Source organism: Thermobia domestica, chromosome 4 (genome assembly GCF_964235325.1).
Source record: "Thermobia domestica chromosome 4, izTheDome1.hap1.1, whole genome shotgun sequence".
NCBI lineage: Eukaryota > Metazoa > Arthropoda > Insecta > Zygentoma > Lepismatidae > Thermobia > Thermobia domestica.
This window is the reverse complement of record NC_137457.1, coordinates 154900501-154920117: the sequence shown is the minus strand read 5'-3', so window position 1 is coordinate 154920117 and position 19617 is coordinate 154900501. Positions and strand designations below refer to the sequence as shown.

Genomic DNA, 19617 nt, shown 5'->3' with positions numbered 1-19617 from the left:
CGATCCGGCTCGGTTGAGATGAGGCACCGACTCGATTGAGATGAGACACCGACTCGGCTCAGGCGAGCAATCGTCTCAAGCCGGCTTGGTTGGGGTGAGGCATCATCTCGGTTTATTTCTGCTCGGTTGGGTAAGCTTTTGGACCAGATCGATAGTAAATGAACTGTGAGCTGAGCCGCTCGAGCCGTTGAAAAAATTAAATGAAATCTTTGAGTTTTACGTACCACCATTATGCCGGTGAGGCTAAAGGAGACAGTAATGGTGAGTAATGAATGAAATGTTGGAATGAAGAAAGTGGGATTAAACGGGAAAACATCGATGAAACCCACGCACACGGTGTTTTTTAACCACAAAGTTTACTTGGCGGGGGCTGGAATCGAACCCGAGACCCCAAGCACCAAATGTGAACGCTCTACCACTGAGCCACCGCGGCCCCCAACTCGAACCTTTGATAATTCTAAACCCTGGCCGAGCAGTTTCGAACATGTTTGGCCGCCGCCCTGTAACTTTTAACGAGTTTTGGTTCGAATCCGGATACTTGCTCCTCCAGAACTCAAACCTAGAACCTCGTGAACAATGTCCTTGCCGCCTAGGCTCCACGATTACCGAGGTCAACAGTCAACTAATTTTTAGTATTCAGATACAAATCACCTATCTTTCATGTTTATACACGATAGAGGTCTGCAGGAGGCCGCAATTTTTAAACCGAGCCGTTCCTGTGAATTTATGATGTTAGGCGCGACCGTAGTTCGAAATATGTTTTAGTATTTAGGCCCGAGCTCTTGTGATGATCAAATGAGCCCGAAATAAGAAAGAATTACAGAAACTTAATAATGAACGTAAAATTACATTTCTATTTACAGCAATTAGAGTTTGATTTTGAAGTGCTTTAAAATTTCTCCAGAAATAAAGGACCAATTAATATCCTTGTACAATATATTTAGAAAGTTAGGCCCCAGAAATATGCTTTATATTTTAAAATTTACGGCCCGGACCCAAAGTGATATATCTTTAGTAGGCCCGAGACCAGCCAGCGGGTAGGTCCGCGGTGGCTCAATAGTAGAGCGTTCACTTCTGGTTCTTTCTGGTCCTTGGTTCGATACTAGCTCTCGCCAAGACAATTTTGGGGTGGACAAATAACGTGTGCGGGGGTTTCGTCGTGGTTCTCTCGTTTCCTCCCACTTTCTTCATTCAACCATTTCATTCATTTCTCATCATCACCGTCTCCTTTAGCCTAGCCTACATAATCGTGGGACGTAAAACTTACAGATTTCATTTTTCTTCGTCCCGCGGACCGGGTCGGGCTTGAGCCTCTGCAGACCTCTAATATATGGTGCGGTTATAATAATAATAATAATAATAATAATAATAATAATAATAATAATAATAATAATAATAACAATAATAATAATAATGTTGTAGTAGTAGTAAGTATCGTTGATAATAATTATATTGTCTATGTAAGATACTTGAGGAAAGTATTAAAACTACACACAGCATTTGGGTCGTTTTGGCTCGACTCGATTTGAACCTCAAGTCAATTTGAAGTTGAGTTGGAGGGAATTTTTCGAACCGAGTTCTCAGATCGAACTCAAAGATGTATGTTTCGAGTCGAGTCGAATTCAAATGAAAACTAGCTCGAACTCGCTCGTGCCCATCCCTAGTCGTATTTTATTCTTTATATATTAATTTTGTCGGTTGCTGAAACAAAAAACGAAGACGTTTATGACTGCTACGCAGTAACGACACTAGAGGAAATCAGGGGAACAGACACCATCCGATCACATCGTCCTCCTTCCGTCCTCGTGATTACCCCCCAGGCATGCTGTATTATCATACACAAAAATATAACTGGGTTTCCAAAAATGTATCTGCCTATTCACACACACCCCTTCACCCAAGAAAGTAAATCTGGTTTCGTCACTGCTGCTACGGTACGTGTTTCCCAAAAACTACAGTAATCTAGTTATAAGATATCGAACTTACCGTTGAGGCCAATAGATCACACAGAACAGCTTAAATGCTGCTACTTGTAAAAAGATGGTGAAAATAGTCCTAGGCTCAGCTAATAGAGAAATTCCAAACTTCTCCCTGAGCTGACAATCAGTCTCCAAGTTCCTGCTCAGTTAGGCAAGGGCACAAAACATACAATTGTGTTATTGAACGTACTTAATGAGTTGCAGTTCGTAGAAGGAGAGACTATAACAGAGGCCAGATGTTGCATTGATGTCATTCTCCGTTATGTTCGTTTGTTTCGTGGACCTATCGGTCCAAATTTTTATTTTATGAATATCAATGCTTGTACGCATCCTACAGCTGCCGTGGCCGCCCGCATTGAGGAAGATAATATTCATTAAATCTGATGGCCAGCGTACTTCCTGGAGTTCAACCCCATAGAGCATGCTTGGAATGCTCTAGGGAGACGTGTTGCCGAGCGTATACCCTCACCTATTACTCTTCCATTCTTTCGACAAACCCTCACGAAGGAGTGGCAGGCCCTGTAACAAGAACTGCTTGTCAATCGTTTCCAGTATGCGACGTCGATGTCGGTAGCGCGTTTCTTTTCGAGGAGAGCATATTCCATACTGAGTCCTGCATGTGAATGCTCTAGTGTCTTAGTCCTTTTGGCATTCTGGACATGGCGTTCGACATAAGATGCGGTTTCCTTAAATATTGACAGTATTTGATACAGTGTTTTACTGAAGACACTCCACGAATAAAATGACTATAGTGTTACCTCATGTATTCTAATTCTGACCCTAACCGACATTCATGAAACCTGCTATATGAGGGTCTTAGGTCACCTTAAGTTTGGGGCACGAGTGTATTATTTTCCTTACAACTTTCTAAAACGATTATAAATTTGGTGTGTACATGAACTTAAAGTAAAAATGAAAGCATGCATTAAATACATACCTACACATAAAGGGTAAACACAACTGTTAAAATAGTATTCCATACAAAATGATTTGGACACAAGATTTAACCTTACAGAAATAGAACAGTAAAGAATGTCTTGTAATCATGCTACAATTGCTTTTAATTCAAGTGTTACGGTGACTGTAATCTATGTCAAAAGCTTCATATTGTAATATATTTTATGAATGCCATATTTCAGTGGTGAGCAGGGGCGTCATTTTAGATCATGTTAGATTTTAGCGAAGAGAGGTGGGGCAAGATCATTCATCGACATAAGAATTTCACGTTTTATATAATGTATTAGTATACGATTTATTAAATGGTCTATATTTGTAAAAAAAATAGGAGTTAAAATTACCCTCTATGCCCTCCCAAAATGTTGTTCCTGGTGGTGTTAAATTTTAATAAAGTCACTTAAAAATTTGGAATTCTTAATAGATACCATTTAACATTATTTAGGTTTACATGTTATTAATGATCAGAGTAGCCTTAGTGTCATCTTAAGAATACAGAACAAAGTAGAACGAGAAATATTTATAGAATACTCGTATTCATGATACGAAGCTGCTGATACCTTAGTTGATTATGTTATGATAAAAAGGCAAGTGAAACTTTATCCAAACCGAAACGATCAACAAAACTTTTAAAAACATTTTTCTTAGGTTTTCTTCTGTTTGAAAATTATTGAATTATCCAATGCTTCATAATGGACTAGTATTTTATGATAAAGGGAAACATTCCTGTAAACAGTAAAATGTGGAGACTTGTGAGCGCGTCCTGTCACGGGTCCTTCTGAAGCTCTAGGCTACTCAATCGAGGAATATGAAAATGTATAAAAAAGTAAAATAACACGAGCTCTTCATAACCAACAAAAGGTTACCCGATGAGCAGAGAATAACTCCATATAACCATGGGCGTCTCTTGAATTGATAGATACAATAAAAGTATTATGTTGAAATGGTAAGGCAATAGGATGGATATTTGAATTAAGAGCTAGTAAGTTTCAATTTTTAGACTTCAAAACTATCCTATGCATAAATATCGGAAGTCTTACAGAACGGCTCTACCCGTCCTTCCGTTTGTCGACAGGGATTAAAGAAAAAATGGTGAAATATATCCAAAAGTGACTTTCGAAAATCGATTCAGCGTCTCAAGAATAGGCACCATCTTGTCCCCCGTTAGTACGCTATTGAAGTGTTAAGTGGTAAAAGTCAGCCTTATGCAGTTTCAACATTGATCGCCTTAAAACTAAGACAGTAATAACAGTAATAATCAAAGCTCTTTTCAAATGATAAGTTACATGCCCAAGAGAGGACTTTATGCTAAATTCAATAGCAGTGAAGCGTCGTTATCATTTTGGGACAGGTGACAGTATATAGATGCACGGACTTTTCGCACTGACTCTGATTATTGTCAATGCCAGATGAGCTACCTTAAAACATCACAGGCTACAACTCATGTAACTTTTTCACTTTAAAAGAGCTGTAGAACACGTTGTTGTTTTCGAGAATCAATTCAATGTTTGAAAGATTTTGGAATCTTCATCCATATGGTATTAAAACCGAAAGCATTATACATTTACTATTACTTCCGGTTTTAATATTGATATCCATAGAAAAAACCGGTAAGATATATCGAAAACCAGTTTTTCAATCGACTCAGCGTCCCAAGTCTTCCTTTTTACTTCGGTAATATCCTGTTCAAACAGAAATGCGGGAAATTATGCGTTTCTGGTATCATTGATTGGCATAAAACAAAAGCTGAACTAGATATTGACAAATAGTTTCCAGAAATCCATTCAGCATCTCAAACAAAAAAAGAATCAGTATTTCTTATCTATAATCGGAAATTGTAATATTTTGCTACTGTTTCCGGTTTCAATATTGATGTACATAGAGAGAGAGAGAGAGAGAGAGAGAGAGAGAGAGAGAGAAAGTAAGATATACAAAGAAGCGATTTCTGAAATCTATTATGCTGCTGAAGAATAGATTCAATTCGCTTTGATAAGTCTCTATTTAAACTGGAAGTGATAGAAGTCAACCGTATATGCTTTCCAGATTAATCGCCATAGAACAAAAGCAGTAAAAGGTAACGATAAGTTTTTTTCTGAAATGGAATGAGCATGTCAAGGGAAGATATTATAACTCGTGTCTATTTGTTAAAACCAGAAATTTATTACTACACTTTTTTCAGATGATAACTACATGAGCGGTAGCCAATGATACGCGATATTTCTAGGTACTGCGACAGATATTGACAAAATCATAGTAGTGCGAAATTCCGTGTGTGTATATACTGTCATCTGCCCGAAAATGACTACGACGCTTCACTGCTATTGAAGGAGCAGAGAACTTTCTCAAAGCTATTTAACTTGACATTCGAAAAGAGCTGTACTTAAGGTTTCAACATCGGTCTCCGTACGGGGAGAAAACCGTAATCAAGAGGCGGTTTTCTGGAATTGATTCGCCATCCTAAGATTAGGTCCCATTTCCTCCGTCAACGCTTTTCTAACACCGTAAGTAGTAGAAATCAACCGTTTATGGTTTCAACACTGATTACCATAGAACGAACGCAGTAACAGATAGCGAGAGGCGGTTTTCTAGAATTAATTGAGAATCTGAAGAAAATATACCATTTTCATTGTCTCTATCTCTCTCTACGTATTAAACCGAAAATAGTAAGGAGATTACTACTGCTTCTAGTGTCAGTATTGATTCATATTGAGATAAAGATGAGAGATATGTATGAGAATTGGCTTTCTGTCATCGATTCAAGGTCCCAAGGATTAATCCCATCTTTCACCAATTTAAATAGGAAGTGCTCAAAGTAGATAATTTCTGGTTTAGCGTTAATCTTCATACAGCAAAAATGCAAAACATAGCGAAAAGCAGTTTTCTGTATTCGATTCATCGTCCTAAGAATATATTTTTCACTCTTATCTCGGCACTAAGAACGAAACTAGTAAAACCAAATAATACTTCCGGTTTCATTGTTGATCCCCATAGAGCAAAAACTATAATATATAGTTAACTTTTTGTTGTGTATTCAGCGTCCGAAGAACATGTTTTTTTCTAATCTTATTCCTCTATTGTAATCGAAAGCTATATATCTCCTGCAACCTGTTTCAATATTGAATGTGCATAGTTTCAAAGTCTACCGTATTCACATGGTGAAACAACATACAGTTGTTGTCTCTACTACAGTATTACATAACTCATTATAGATCTTTGCCATCAGAAGTAGACCACTTGAAACGAATTTTCATCGTTGCTATTCTCAGCAATTTTATCGTCCTGATATGTGAATTGTCAGCTTTAATACCACCGTAAATTGTACTATTAGTCACTTTTCCTTCCTCATGCATTACCGCCTTTCCCACAATACAATTTGTTCAGCAGTAATGGCCTAACCTATTTTTGTCTCCAGCTATGTTCTTTTCTTCTCTGTTATTCGTTATGGGCTCTGGTGAGCGGTGTTCCTGGTTCGATTACGCCAAATAAACTTTGTGGTGAACAAACACCGTGTGCATGAGTTTTATCGGGGTTCTTCAGTTTTTTCCAATTTTCTTCATTCTACTATTTCATTTATTACTCACCATTAATGTCTCCTTTAGCCTAGCCGGCATAACCGTAGCACGTAAAAGTGCAAGATTTTGTTTTATTCCCTATAGGCTGTTTGGTTTTACATTTTTCACAGCTACGGTCGTGTTTTTTCCAACACAAATATTTTGGATAATTTTAGTTTTCTTCTTTAGTTCCCTTGTAGCAAAATCACTGTCGTTACTTTGTTCGATGTAGAAAACCTTTATTCTAAAAACATGACTCATACAACTCAATAAATTAAATTGAGCAACGCTACTATTACATATAAACACTACCTGCAAATAGCTTTATAGTACCACCATACGAAGACAATCAGACGGCAAGGCCATTCGAGAAGAAATACTGTCAATCATGATGCAAACATAGGTCCAACGCCTGCATATCCCAGGTATGCTTATCGTTTGTATGAGCTTGTATAGGGCTACCGAGTAGTGTCTTTTTAAATTGTCATCAATGAAGAGCCCAGGGGAAAAAGGGCATGTTCACGTTTACATTTTTTCAGGAAACGATCTTTAAAGTTCAAAACATTTTATTTCCGAAACTAGAAATTGCTTCAAATTTGATTTACATTTTTTTATATTGGAAACTAGCTTAAATCTTATGTTCAATGTATATTATTTTAAGTAAAAGAATGCAAAAAAGCTGACTTGAGTTGGAATATACTGGGGAAAATCGGGTCTATTAAAGGCAGAATAATGGAAAAAGACGCGATTGTTTTTCAAATTAAAAACAATATTATTCAAAATAATTTGCTTTCTTCGTTTGTAATTTTTATTCTCTTTACTTCGCTAATTACTTCTTTAGAGGTTCTATATAAAAGGCTTGAGCACATGGTCTGCATAAAACATTCAAAGCTTGCAGATCCTGCCATTTTTTCTTCCGAGATACGCAACTTCTCTTTAAGAAAGAGGAAACGATCTTGTAAATCACTCCAATAATTATGATGTTGGTCATAGCTTCCTATTCAAACTGTTCTCAACCGATTTAACCCCATTCTTTAATGAACAACGAAAATCTTGGAAATGTACTATTATTCTCTAATCAGTATCAAGTGTGGGAGATTTTGGCAAGAACAAGTGGGGTACAAAGGTTCATTGACTCTGTTGACCTGATAGTCAAGGTCGTATAAACGACTATTGGACATTGCTTACGAAAAGGTACAATTGCTTAAGCAAGTTTGACGACATTAGAATTATAAAAATCAGGTTCTGGGGAAAGAGTTATACATTTTAACTAATTTAATAATAATTCATTGATTATACCTGTCTTGCGCACATGCCCGTGATAGAACAATATCACGAATGCATAATATGACTTTTACAATCCTGACCTTCTTTCATTTCGATTTTTCTTCTAATTTCATAGTAATGTATATGCGTTCCTTTGCGAATTATTTAAAAGTGTTATTGTACTAAATTACAATATTAATACAATTTGTGGTATAAGCGTCCAACTTTCCGACGCGAGTCATTTCTGGATGTAAGAATTCTCCCTCCAATAAATATGGTTATGGTGGGTTATTTCTTAATAGTAGGTGAAACACAGATGAAAAACAAGGTCAATTATAAATGTCCCTACGTATCACAAAACTTGTGTGACGTTTTCTACTCGAATCTCCATGGTAAGCCTGGATTTAAATGAGAAATTCGGAAGGAGGAAGACAGATATGAAATACAGGAGTAAGAAACACCAGACTTGGTTATGGTGGGAAGCCATGCCAGTAAAAATTAAAAGTTTTGTCGCATCAAGCTGGGAGAAAAAAATTTTCTGTTCTTATTTTTGTTCTCAACATTCAGGACATGAGAAAATTTTACATCTGTTTGTTTGAAGCAATATGACTTTATTTTTTACTGTCGTTGGAGCCGTCTATGCTAGACACCTTTAAAATATTGTGCTGGCATTTTGATAGTGAACAATACTAATGTATATAGTGAACTAGCTAATAAATATACCGAAATTCACAGGTTTTCTTTATTTTTTCGGTTATGGAGCTTCGCGGTATAACCATGATTATACTTATGTACTGTCTTCTTACAAAACGCCATTTTTATTTCTTATAGCACTCCAATTTAAAAATATAAAAATGTGCTTTCTCTACGATACAAATACACAAATATATAAATTTGTATGAATGCAGATAAGTACCTGGGGATGAAGAGGTTAAATTGAAAATATCGAAATATTGCTAAACATGAGCACATTAAAGCATCAAAACTATCGAAGAATCGTAATATCGTAACAGTAGAAATACTGAAATATTGAAAAATATTGAAATATCGAAATATTAAAAACATCGATCTTAAAAGTCTTCGATATTTAAAATATCTATCAATCTTAAAAGTACCGAAATATCGCAAAGCTGTAGGTGGGACCTGTCACCGATGATTTTTTTTACCATTGTTTCTCTTCGAGGATGTGGTTTTCTCGTGAAGTTTGTAGAATTTCATCACTTTTGCCGTCACCTTAATGTTGTTAGTCGCGACACACTCAGCACACTTACAACTTTCAGCACCTTCACACCAAAAAGCCGAGCTTTACTAATTTGGCCTCTATGGAAATAAGAGTAAACTTGTTTTACTTTATGGCCGTTTGCTTCATACAAGCACACTACTATTCTACTGAGCCTCACTGAATACGTAGTTAGTCCTATCACCCAAACCAACAAACACGGTCGACGGTCGTTGCCAACCCAGACATCTTGCATGTTTCCTACTCAATGTTTGAATTAATTTAACGATTCTGTATACGACAGATTGGTAAACGACGATTGTGAATTTTTTACTTGTTAAAGATTAAAATAAATATTTAGTTTATTATGTTGAAAATAACGAGTTCTGATTGACAAAAGAAGGAAATGAAATAGTGTGAAAATGCGAATATTGTATGTAGATATGTATGCATCTGTGATTTGAAAATGTGCTTGTGAGTCATCAATCTTAGATAATTCTAGTGTACCTCAAAATATACATTTGTTTTAGCTCTTTTTCAAACGGATTTACTTTCGCTTTAGATATTGGTCCCAGACCTTGTTATCTGGAGAAACAGAAAGTCTAACTACTTGTGCAGATATAAACGACAGTTGTATCAAGATAAGATCACGCGCTGTGCATATGTTTCACGCTATCCTCTGTTCCTTTCATTATCACTATTTCTGCTTCTGTTTCCATCGTTTCTGGTAGTGCGAGTTGTAAATATATGCATATACGTTTCTTCAATTGTGAGCAATGCCTCCCCTTATTTCAATCCACCTTCTCCTTTACTTATATCATGCGACAGGCAGGCTACTGGGAGTCGACGCGACTCCGCAAACAATAATTTCAAGGTTGTATCGGTACCAACAAGTAGTGTGCAAATTTACTTGTGTGTTTATTCCCTCACAAGTAAATTTCCACAGTACTTGTTGCAATTTAAGAGGGACGACTCACCTCCTCTTTCCAGTCCCTTAACGTTTCTTCATCCCGTAAGCAAGGCAGTGCCAACAAATGCGGTATGCGTGATATTTACACACCGTTTCTTAGTTAAGGTGTGAGACCACCAATAGGCAGGTAATTCTGCAGAGCATAGACACGGTTTACACATATTCTTAAATTTTACTATAATTATTGGGACCTTCCTGAAATTCGACAAGAAGGCCCAGGGGGTCGCCACGAAGCCCCTGTAGGCTAAAAAATTGTTGGCACCGGAAAATGCCCCAATAATTTTTCCGGTCCCAACTGGTAAAGTGTTAAACCATATGCTGGTACCAACAAGGATAGGAATACGGGAACACACACACACACACACACACACACACACACACACACACACACATGGATAGATAGATAGATACATGGATAGATAGACAGATATGTGCAATGAGTAATTCAGTTTGCAATGGTTCATTAATCTAAATAGTGTCCTTAAAATAGTTTTATATTTCCATTTTGACTCCTATTTACCTTGATCATAAGACTGCTTCTTGAAGGACTCGGACTTGGAAACTAATATCAATTTGATTACTCCGTCCTAATTATACTTGGATTTCAATCAATATTATTATCATTCTGGTAAAAGTTCTTCACGTTGGATACTTTATAATGTCTATAACATTGTAATAGAGTCTGTTTCTGTTAAAAGGGCGAGCGCAGCCTTTTTCACAATTTCAATTTTTTTTTAAAGAAATGAAAGTTTTTGAAGTAGATGTAACAATTTGCCTTAAAGGGATATGGGATTCATGAGATTTTTAAAATAAGACATTTTTCTGTTTATCATAAAACAAAGAGTCTCGTAAGAGAACAGTTTTAGTTATTTCCGAAAGTTTTTCTTATTGTACATACGCCCATTTAACAGAAAATCATTCAATTAGGAGTAGCGTAATAAGATTTGTCGTATACGTTAATTTTCTAGAAAGCTTTTCTTTAGAGTCAGAAATTTAAATCAAACTTGTATTTCTGTTTTTACTCTTTCTGAATTTCATTATCTTAACGTACCACTAAATTTCGAGCTATCTAAAGAAAAACGTAAATGCTTCTGTTTAATGGGATTTCGCTAGGTTTAATACTCCTCAAGAAAATTCATACTCGCTTTGTCTACGGAGTAACACTAACCTTCAATTGAGTTCCCCCGACATTTTCAAACATCACTAACTTTGGTGTTTACAGCTAATGTTATATGTCATACATTTAAATCTTGTTCATTTACATCTCTCACTGAAATGGATACCATTCTCCAAAGTAATGTATTGCGATTCCATACAATACATAAAATTTCAACAAACGCTAATGAAAAAGTGTGTGTTTATCCACAAAAGTTAAAGTACAAACAATACAGGCTTCAATATTTCACTCCTAAACTCAGTAAGAAAATTTGGAACTATTTTCTCCCATATCTATGTTCTGGTGGAATACTCATTCCCTTCTGAGGAAGCTATTACAATTTTGCTTCATATCTGTAATAACGAGTAAAATACATCTTTAGTTGAAGAATATTTTTGCCTTCTTGGTATTGAAGACGTATGTGACATGATATCAAGAATTCACTGATACGTTATGGCTGAATTCACATACTGCACAACTTACAAGATACAAAGTTCCATTTCATGTATTTCTTTTAAGGTAATGACACGTACCTGCAAGTAACAGGGGCAGTAAAAGCCTTGACCTCTAAAAGGCCTGTAGAGATGAATTACTTCACTTTTGTCATTATCTGTAATTTTCGTTTCAAACTCACGCATTTCACCACAAATTTGGCAACAATAACTTGGTACATACTCTGTTGCTGTATACACATCCTGACCAAGGCTATTTTTAACTGAATAAATGTTGTCTGAAGGTATTATTACATCGAAAACTGTTAAAGAAAGTAAGCGAAATTACATCATAAATGACGCATGAACATAACAAGTGTAGACTTATAGAATGCAATTATACAAGAAATAGCAAAAAAATCTTTAAAATTAAAACTTATTACTGAAAACTAAAATAAGGTGGCACTAAATTTTAATTAAGATCCAGATAACTAACTTTTAAGTAGCTAATATATATTTAGCATATCGACTCTAGTAGGATGAGAATGACCAACCTGGCTCATTCTTTACCGGATTTTTATGATTTTTAACAAACTTCAATAACATTTTGTATTTTTATATTTTTTCTGCTGCAAAAAAGCAGCTGTTTTATAACCCTTTTCTCACCTCTGTTTAAGATTATATACACATTTTGCAAACCCTTTTGAACAGCACACACAGTCTAGAACTTGTAATGTTGTTAAAAAAAGTAGGAACCTTTTATTAAAACAGCATTTAATAGAGCAGAGTATTTAAACCTACTAAGGAATATTGTCCACGTGTATTAACACTGCTTCTGATTTATGGTCTCTTTTTAATCTTCTAATTAACATAGCAGAAATTATAGAAGACTGTGCCTTGTTGCAACCACTATTTAACATAGCTTTGATTACGTAACAAATGCTACAAGTATGGCTTTTACATAGCAGAGAATACAGTAGACCAATACTCCACCCCTATTTAACATAGAAAAGATAACACATTTTACAACTCGTATTTAAAATAGCAGAAATTACATAAGTCTACGATATATTCCAACCACTTTTTATATTGATATGATCGTCTGATACATTTTTGGGATGTACTCGTTTTCTTGTATGGCCCTTTTAAACACTTATATAAGATAACACATATTATGAAAGACTACGGCCATTTTTAATCCGTATTACTTGACTACGAGCACTACTTTAACTGTCATTTAACACAGTAGAGATTATAAAATACTATGTTCTATTCCCATATCCCATATGGCTCCTTTTAGTTAGTAATTTTTTTACATTTTAACTCATTTTTGGGATGTACTCGTTTTAATCTCAACTCTTACTTAACATAGCAGAAATGGTTTGGTACATCTCGTTTTCTTTTAGCAGAATAATTTTTTTACTCCATTTTCAACTCATTTAATATTATATAAAAATATGGCTAATTTTTTCAACCCTCTGCTTAACATAGTCTATACTCAGCCTAAGTAGGAGTGTTTATGGTTTGTGATTTTTCACGAAGGCATACTGTAATATAAAAATAGCAACACTATTTAACAAAGCACAAGGCTTCCACCAAAGTCTGGGTATTAATTTCGGACATGTGTCGTAGAAAATTTCATCTCGTGGCAGTGACCAACATACACAACGTTTACAAAGAATTTATTCTCACAAACGAATAAAGCATACTGGCATTAGCATCAGCAATGTTGGTTGAGACTTTATTTAATAAATCTTGTAGTGAATACCTTTACACATGATATGCTAAATATAGAAAACAATAACGTCCACGAAACATAGATAAGTCTCCTTGAGTACGTACATTGTTCCATGTATAATACAAATAGTTTTGTTTTAAAATCTTAAATGATAATCTATATAGGGTGGTATACCATAACTGTCGAAATACTCTCTCACATGCATATCAGATAAATAAACGGCAAGAGAATTTTCAACAGGTGTATTACTAAAATCAGTATTTATTGTATGGCTCCAGGAAATGTGTGAATAAACTGATGTATCCGATCTGAAAACAATTTATAGGCTAATTTTGTTTAATACCTCATATTGCTCAAGGGTATTTAATTACGTAATTAATATATTTTTACTCTGGGAATTAATTTCAATTTTCGAAAAGAGTTCATCGTAAATATATGTGTTTACTGTTACAGGAGATGGTAGAGCTTGGCTAAAATGAACCTCTAATTGTACATTTCCTTGGTATTGTGGACTAGTACGGATTGCAGCACTGGGACTGAAACTACTAGTTAAATCAAACACGCTGATAACCTTAATTCGGCAAATGAAATATCACTACATTTATTAGAACAATAAATACCAAACCTGTAAACAACTAAGAAAGTATATATATATATATATATATATATATATATATATATATGTGTGTGTGTGTGTGTGTGTGTGTTATTATCCAAACCTGGTTGTACAGACGTTTCATCAACACACAATGTAAAGAAAGACATACTAAAATGGTTAAAATTAAAAATATTTGTCCTATAGTACCATCGAAAGCTGTATTAGTAACAAAACCAACAGTAATACGGTTAGGTACTATTAGAGAAAATAAAACTCAAAGTGTACTCTCCATAATACCTGTGGTAAAGTTTCCGTCTTTACCTGCACTTTTGTTACATGATATTTTATTTTAATTTAGGGTCTCTTAATAAACTGAGTATTTGTGCTATTTTAACCGCGGGTGATGCAACATTTTTTAACAAGTAATATTGCATCTGGAATAACAATCTTTACCTCAGCAACTGCATCACCCATTTTACTAATATCGCATATTTTCCTTATTAGTGGGTATTAGTTTCGTTTTAATGGTGGAATGAATTTTATTATTGTATTTATTTAATAGTAGAGGTAAAATATCAATCTACTTATAATTTCGTTTTAAATTGTTGCCACACCAAATTACGTAGGATTTTACTAAATTTTTAAAAAAATATTCGCCTTAACAACACTGTAATTAGAGTAATGTTTAATGTTATTTGGTTTCAGCCTCTGAATTGTGAAATTCTCAACCCCTGCAAGTTTATTAAAAAATCCGCAGTTTCTTTACTTTTAAAGAATTGATGTAACTGGTTATGTAATTTACCGGACGGTTTTAATTTTCAAAGGAATAGCCCATTCGCAGATGGAAAATGTATATATTACAGTTTTATATATTAGAAATTACGATAAATTTTCGTTAGATCTTTGCAATTTCCAGTATTTATTTAATCTAAATCAGGTTGCAAAAGATCATGAATTCCTTTAGATATAACGAATATCCGAGAATAGTGTCGCCTTCCAGATTTATGTAAATCAACAACTATTTTTCTTCGAATCGATTGAGACATTTTATATTCACCATTACTACTACTACCGCTATTGCTGGTGTTGAATACAAAACACTGTATTTCAGTAATAAAATATACCAGTAATTATACTATATTTCAAAGTTTATGGTTATATTTACAAGTTGCACATCTAGTAAATATAATATTTCAATTGTTTGTTATATTTACAGTTTCACATACTATTTCTTTTTTAAACCCTTTGGAAAAAATAAAACTTACACTTTAATTTTTCATTAACGATTATGCTAGCTAGGCTAAAGGAGAAAGTGATGATTAGAAATGAATTCAAATTGTGGAACGAAGCGAGTGGAAGGGAAAGGAGAACCCATAGGAAACAGGAGATGGTAGAGCTTGGCTAAAATGAACCTCTAATTGTACATTTTCTTGGTATTGTGGACTAGTACGGATTGCAGCACTGGGACTGAAACTACTAGTTAAATCAAACACGCTGATAACCTTAATTCGGCAAATGAAATATCACTACATTTATTAGAACAATAAATACCAAACCTGTAAACAACTAAGAAAGTATATATATATATATATATATATATATATATATATATATGTGTGTGTGTGTGTGTGTGTTATTATCCAAACCTGGTTGTACAGACGTTTCGTCAACACACAATGTAAAGAAAGACATACTAAAATGGTTAAAATTAAAAATATTTGTCCTATAGTACCATCGAAAGCTGTATTAGTAACAAAACCAACAGTAATACAGTTAGGTACTATTAGAGAAAATAAAACTCAAAGTGTACTCTCCATAATACCTGTGGTAAAGTTTCCGTCTTTACCTGCACTTTTGTTACATGATATTTTATTTTAATTTAGGGTCTCTTAATAAACTGAGTATTTGTGCTATTTTAACCGCGGGTGATGCAACATTTTTTAACAAGTAATATTGCATCTGGAATAACAATCTTTACCTCAGCAACTGCATCACCCATTTTACTAATATCGCATATTTTCCTTATTAGTGGGTATTAGTTTCGTTTTAATGGTGGAATGAATTTTATTATTGTATTTATTTAATAGTAGAGGTAAAATATCAATCTACTTATAATTTCGTTTTAAATTGTTGCCACACCAAATTACGTAGGATTTTACTAAATTTTTAAAAAAATATTCGCCTTAACAACACTGTAATTAGAGTAATGTTTAATGTTATTTGGTTTCAGCCTCTGAATTGTGAAATTCTCAACCCCTGCAAGTTTATTAAAAAATCCGCAGGTTCTTTACTTTTAAAGAATTGATGTAACTGGTTATGTAATTTACTGGACGGTTTTAATTTTCAAAGGAATAGCCCATTCGTAGATGGAAAATGTATATATTACAGTTTTATATATTAGAAATTACGATAAATTTTCGTTAGATCTTTGCAATTTCCAGTATTTATTTAATCTAAATCAGCTTGCAAAAGATCATGAATTCCTTTAGATATAACGAATATCCGAGAATAGTGTCGCCTTCCAGATTTATGTAAATCAACAACTATTTTTCTTCGAATCGATTGAGACATTTTATATTCACCATTACTACTACTACCGCTATTGCTGGTGTTGAATACAAAACACTGTATTTCAGTAATAAAATATACCAGTAATTATACTATATTTCAAAGTTTATGGTTATATTTACAAGTTGCACATCTAGTAAATATAATATTTCAATTGTTTGTTATATTTACAGTTTCACATACTATTTCTTTTTTAAACCCTTTGGAAAAAATAAAACGTACACTTTAATTTTTCATTAACGATTATGCTAGCTAGGCTAAAGGAGAAAGTGCTGATTAGAAATGAATTCAAATTGTGGAACGAAGCGAGTGGAAGGGAAAGGAGAACCCATAGGAAACCCTCGCACACTATGTTTATGAACAAAAAATATACACAGATGGATGTGTGTAAATTAAAATTCACAATTTTTCGTTTATCATTATGTGAGTCTAATAAAATTTTGATCACTTGAGCAGTAGTTAAACTATGATATTTATATGGTCATTAATTTTTTTATTTAAATAGAAAATTTCTCAAATATACTGATTTATAATCTTCAGTGTGATTTCATTTTAACTGTTTTATACTCCTTTACATTTCCTCAATTTTCTATTTTCACCAGATTTTATTACATGTTTTTGGCTCGTAAATAACTTCACTAATTGCTCTATACCTTCCCTTTCTGCCTTCATTTTGTTTAGAACGTATTTTTATTTTTAACGCAATATTATACTCATTGAGTTTTGAATAATTTGACTTATAAAAATAATTGATCGTTTCCTTTATATCGTCATAAATATCTTCAGTTTTCATAAAATTAATAAATGCATCAGTGTCCACATAAATAATATGAACAACATTAATTTTATCTCTAAAACGTTGTTAATTGGCTCATAGTGAAGGTTATACATTACTAATCTTGAAAGCTCAAGAACTGTTGCGCAAATATAAATTATTTTATTTAGTGTTACACATAATTTATTTTAACGTAATTAGAAATAACGTTAGATGTTGATCTAACTTTATCGAATTTAAAAATTGTGGTTCTTCAACCACCTTCTTATATTTTTGTTCACTGTGCACCGGCTTAACGTCAATTATGATCCGAACCTTTTCCTTTGATTTCTAGTACACACAGTAATTCAGTAACTTATAAAAATCTATCTCAAATTAAATTGTTGCATTTGCACGACTATCAGTTTTCTCTTCAATATATGGTGGAATCTAAGTAGATTGAGGAACTATACTATTTATATACCTTTTGTAATATTAAATAGAATCATATTAGTTTACAATAAAGTGCACAATTATTTTTAGATTAAAGTGCTAAAAACATTTTGTATATTTATCACTAGTTGTTATTCTGTTTGTAGGTGCAGTATCCTTGGGCCAATTTATTTTCTTCTCTTGACATTTGCTAATATTTGTTTGAAAGAAAAGTGATATATGGAGAATAATTAAACTGTGTTAGTCCATATGTTATTCATATCAATATAAAGTAAATAGGATATTTCTTGTTGTGGATCCAATTTTGTTAAGTACTGACTTTTAGCTTTAGCATGTATCAATATAGCTTGTGTAATTCCTCCACGCATAGCGTCCTTCATAAACAAATACATGTTGCCATCGGAAAATAATTTAAGTTCGATTTCTCCTCATATAAGATGGCTTATGCCAAGCCTGGAACTGTGTGACAAATTATTGGATCAATTTGATATGCATCAATGCAAGTTTTACGTAAATTTCCTACATCTGCAGTAAGAAGCAAGAAGCATATCACATTTTAAGTATTTATTTATTTATTTATTTAAAGAAGAAGAAAATTAATATATTGGATGTATCCAATATATTAAGAATATACATAAAAATACATAAACATTAAATTATAAAATAACAATATACAAAATATTAGTGAAAATAAAATGTAAGAATAAGAAAAATAACTGCTACAGAAATTAAATAAATTTTCTACTTATAAGTGCTATTACTTCTTTAAAGGAAATCGGACTTCCTAGATTCCCTTCATTAGTAGAGTTTAACGCACCCGGCACTCAGAGATGACAGGACTTCGGACTTCCAGAAGTCATGTCTATCTCCCAGTGTTGGGTAACATAATTCAATGCTCTTATTTCTATATTGCGAATTTTTTGTATTTTTTTATGATCACGATAATCACCTACATTTCTACAATCAATTCCAAGTGTCTTGGGCATAACAGTAACACTCATCAGAAATTTGTGTTCCGTTTAACGAGCTTTTAAAATCGCTTTAGGACAGCAGTTGTGTTCCATGGAATTTTTCAATATTATTTTACATATCCATAATTACAAATGCCTTAACGAATAACTAAGGACAATTTTTCCTCAGTAATATTTTGAGAAGTATATATGCATTGTTTAGGCTTTAACTTAGAGACTAACGCATCAGGACTATACGGTAGAAATTGATACATACCTACACATCGCATTTCATATTTTCTACCGTTAAAGTGGAATTCTTTAGAAAATGTAAGGCAATTTAGAAAATGTAATGTAATAATATTAGGAAATGTAATATGAAAAAAGACTTCCACAAAATTACATTGACATTTAATTTGAAAATTACATTTATTACATACCGGTGAAATATGTTGCCATGTTAAATAATTATGATGTTGAAGTTTTTCAATTTCAACAATTATGGTTATTGTTGGAAAGAGAACACTCTTGATAAAGGTTATATTCTTGTAATTGTGTGTAAATTATCGGTATTATTAATTTAAATTTATCTAAAATATGTACAATGTTTCGAAATTCTTTCTGCATTGCAGACAAAACATTGTGTGTTACATTTTCACAAAATATATAATTTCTTCACATTTTATATATTGATTTGTCACACATACAATATAACCAAAGCTAGAGGCTTCATATTTTTAGTATGTGTTATTCTGGGCCCTATGTTTACATAATGGCTTTTAAATACTTGCAAGATATGATATTTTGCAACATCAGTGTGCAATAATAATTGTAGTTTCTTAAACGTTATTCTCTCTTCTGCGTTGGGCATATTATATTTTTATATATGTTTGTACATATATCATTATGTTCACTTAATTTGGATCCTTTGTAAAAAATAAAATAAGCATAGTCTGCATCGTCGATTAGTGATAACTTTATTGATTCCAAACTAAATGATATAAATGTTTGATTAGGCAATAATGATTGT

General features: G+C 33.4%; 1 protein-coding gene across 1 annotated transcript in view; it reads right to left on the bottom strand.

The window, feature by feature from the left end:
- The window catches only part of LOC145683385 (phospholipid scramblase 2-like), a 1334370-nt gene that overhangs the window by 540380 nt on the left and 774373 nt on the right, over positions 1–19617 (bottom strand). The window contains exon 6 of the mRNA XM_081754718.1: positions 11629–11849. Coding sequence (XP_081610844.1) covers positions 11629–11849 — 221 coding nt within the window. The remainder of the gene's footprint in view (positions 1–11628; positions 11850–19617) is intronic.